This window comes from Belonocnema kinseyi, chromosome 5 (genome assembly GCF_010883055.1).
Source record: "Belonocnema kinseyi isolate 2016_QV_RU_SX_M_011 chromosome 5, B_treatae_v1, whole genome shotgun sequence".
NCBI lineage: Eukaryota > Metazoa > Arthropoda > Insecta > Hymenoptera > Cynipidae > Belonocnema > Belonocnema kinseyi.
In genome coordinates this window covers 109,827,042-109,830,440 of record NC_046661.1, presented here as the reverse complement: position 1 = coordinate 109,830,440, position 3,399 = coordinate 109,827,042, and the positions used below count along the sequence as shown (strand labels likewise).

Genomic DNA, 3,399 nt, shown 5'->3' with positions numbered 1-3,399 from the left:
TTTTTTGTTTCGAGCTTTGGTGACAGTCATAAATCGATCCAGTCTGATTATGCGACCATTCCTCGGATTCCTACTGGGCCACAAACATCCAAATTCATTGACCCCATCGTAGCAGATATCATTACCCCAATAACTAGACCGATAGGTTTCACTGGTCGCTTTCCATTTGCTTTCATCATCAGTCGTAGACACTATGGGACAACCAAATTTGACCCAAAAATCTCTAAGCTCATCAGGACCATCAAAACAAATCCCATTCAAAACTGCAAGCATGTTTGGTTATTCAGAATCCCTGTCTTCTAAATGTTTTAGATAAGGCGCCATTTCAGCAATCCTTTTCGTCTCGACGATCAATATCTTCTTTTTTGAAGCGCATACAGCGCATACTTTTATTTTCATCTTTTTTGTCGCTGCGTCGTTATCGGTCACTACTACCAGAACCTTCAGGGTATTAACCTTAGGTAGCAAGTGTAAAAGAAGCTCCCAAGAATTAAAATACTCTGGAAGTGTATTTGAAACATTACACACGTGGAGAATCAATTTGGAAGTAGGTTGATATTTCAATTTCTCAAAAACATTGTACATCGTCAGTATCGACGTCAGATTTTCCGATACTCGCATCTTCAAGTCTTCGAGGATCCCAGAAGTATTCCTGGGCTTTGACAATTCAGGAAAATCCTCTTTGAATAAGGTGTTACGAACTTCTAATTTTGGCAGCATGAGATCATCGGAGAAGAAGTCGAAACAATCTGCTTTCAGGTTTTGATCTAAAAATTCTTTCATGGACGTAAATGGCGTTAAGGGATTTATCTTTGTGGCGTCTATTAAGTAATGTGTAGCTGCAGATACGCCCATACGTTTTATCTCGTTCCAGCGTGTTTCCAAATCAAAACAGCGGTTTAAATCAGCACAGTCTTCATCATGAAGGGGACTGCTTGGGTGTTTTTCACAAAAGCTTGTGGATCTGCAACCAGCACAGTCTGTTAAGAGATGCTGTCTCGTTTCCCGACAAACGAAACAAACTCTGGGAAATTCACAATTTTCTTTTTCATCTGATTTAAGAGGGCGACACAAAGCACGTTCCACTAAAAATATGGATTTTTGTCTCATTTGGAACCATGTTTCCGTATCATTTTTTTCAAAGTCTTCAAAGAGGTGAGTCTTTCCCTTCATCAAGATTGAAGTAATTTTGCAAACTTTCTTGTGTAATGGAAAATGATCTTTTTGATGATTTGATCCACAGTAGGATATCATGTTGCAGCGAGTACATATTTTCAAAGATTCAGTCGTTTTACAGATAAAACACACATTTGGGTAGAAAGACATTTTCCAGCCCTCGTTGGAATCCTGAAAAAAAGTAATTTTTTATTCAGGATATTTTTTAAATTCTTTTTGTTGTATATTTTAAGTATATTACATACTGTTGGAATCATAAAAATGAAAATTCAAAAAGGTTCTAAATTTCTTTTAAACTTTTATTTTGAAAACGAGCAATTTTCGGATCAATTATGATCAATTTATACATTTCCAAAATATAACAATTTTTATTTTAAGGGATTCAAAATTTGATAATTAAAAATTGAACCGCCGGAATCCTGGAATGGGATATAAAATAATTATTGAGGACAAGGGAAACTTATGAACGTCATTCAAACTCCAGCAGCAGCTGGGGACCCCCCCCCCCCCAATTCTCCTGAAAAATATTCTTTATCCCGTTTTTATTAAATCCCGTTAAAATTAAAGCCTTGAAAATTGAATTATTTGAAACTTGAGGGACCAAAAATTATACACTACCGGCAGAAAATTTGGAAACATTTTTTTTTCTTTAAATTTTTCATCACTTCAAAGGCCTATGCAGAAATTGAACCTACTAATTTCGAATTAGAATCATTTGAAAGATTATAAATTTTTTCGTCGAATTCGCCTAAGCTGAAGTAATTTTCATAAAAGAATGAAAGAATATTTTACTTCAAAATCAAAGATTTTTTTTTTAGAAAAATGAATATTTTAAAATCTGCAGGTCAACTCTCAATCTAGAAAAATGATCCTAAAAAATTGGATAAATCATAAAATAAAAAAATAATTCATAAATCTAAGCCAAGGACACGATTAAATATTATATAATTGCTGACAGTATTTTGCCTTTTTGTGCAATTTTACTACACAATCTGGATTTATTTAAGTTTACGTTTTTAAAAATTCCTTTCGAAATTTAAAAAGCAGAAATATTAAGCCATAAAACTTGCTGCAGTTCTCTAAATGTAAATCCTTGGTGAACTCTGTAAAAAAATTATTCCTTGCCGTTAGTTCTCAAATACGTGTTGAATAGTTCTTTTTTTTAATTTCAACGCTTCCAAAGTATTTACAGATATTTCAAGGGATTTCTCATTATTTCAACAGATTTCAAGATATTTCGAAGAATTCCAAAAAATTCCAAGGAACTTAAGACCAATTTAAGAGATTACAAAGAATATAATGGTATTTCCAGTAATTTATCAATTATATTTAAGCGATTTCAAATAAATTCTAGAGACTGTAAAGAATTTGAAAAGATGTCGAACTTTTACAGCATATATCTATAAATATTTAGAGATTCTCAAAGATAAAAGAGTTTTTAATGGATTTCCAAATATTCCAGTGGCATCTTATTAATTTTTTTAAAGAACTTTTTGGAATTGCTTACAATTTTAATAAATTTTAGGGATCTCATAAGTATTTAAAAATATTTCAAGAGAGTACCCAGCAGTTCCACAGTGCATGTAAGTAAATTAAAAATATTTTAGATTTCTAAAGAACTTTAAGCGATTCAAAAATATTTTGAGATTTCATGGCCTATGAAAGGATTTTACGGAATTTTACAGGACTTTTATCATTTGTACACAATTTTAGAAAACTTTAAAGGATAAAGTGAAATTTGAAAGATTTCGTATTAGTTTTCAACAGGTTTTAACATATTTCACGGGATATTATAAACCTTCTACTGGTTTTAAGCGGATTCAAAAGGTTTTTGGAAATCCCAAAATATCTTAAAAGATATTAAGGATTGTCTAAACACTTTAAAATAATTTAACGGATTCCCAAGATTTTTTAAGTTACTTTTAAAGATTTTTGGGGGTTTCACAGGGTTTTAATTTATAAACATTTTATTTAGTTCAAATTATTTTGGAGTTTTCCAAATATTTCAAGGCACTCTATAACAGGGTGACCACTATTTTTAAAATTTTTTTCTAGTAAATATTCGTGATTTCACCCAGTTTATAAAAAATCTACTCTCTTTGCGAAAACCAAAGTTTTTTCACATATACGAGGGTGGATTGATAAGTTTCCGGCCTGACCAAGAAAAACAACGTTTTTAAGAATTTTTTTTTTTTATTTCTCAACATAATCTCCTCCAAGGCT

At 31.7% G+C, this 3,399-nt stretch overlaps 2 protein-coding genes across 2 annotated transcripts in view; one reads left to right on the top strand and one right to left on the bottom strand.

The window, feature by feature from the left end:
• Nucleotides 1–279: 279 nt before the first annotated feature.
• Nucleotides 280–1,254, bottom strand: LOC117173826. Its single transcript, XM_033362470.1, has one exon. It carries the CDS (start codon nt 1,252–1,254, stop codon nt 280–282), a length of 975 nt encoding a protein of 324 aa, XP_033218361.1.
• Nucleotides 1,255–1,267: 13 nt separating this feature from the next.
• The window catches only part of LOC117173202 (peroxidase-like), a 136,760-nt gene continuing 134,628 nt past the window's right edge, over nt 1,268–3,399 (top strand). The window contains exon 1 of the mRNA XM_033361632.1: nt 1,268–1,357. The gene's annotated coding sequence lies outside the window, so the exon portion shown is untranslated. The remainder of the gene's footprint in view (nt 1,358–3,399) is intronic.

Excerpts from the sequence above, each read along its gene's own strand:
- LOC117173826 (XM_033362470.1), bottom strand. The coding sequence starts at position 1,254 with ATGATATCCTACTGTGGATCAAATCATCAAAAAGATCATTTTCCATTA.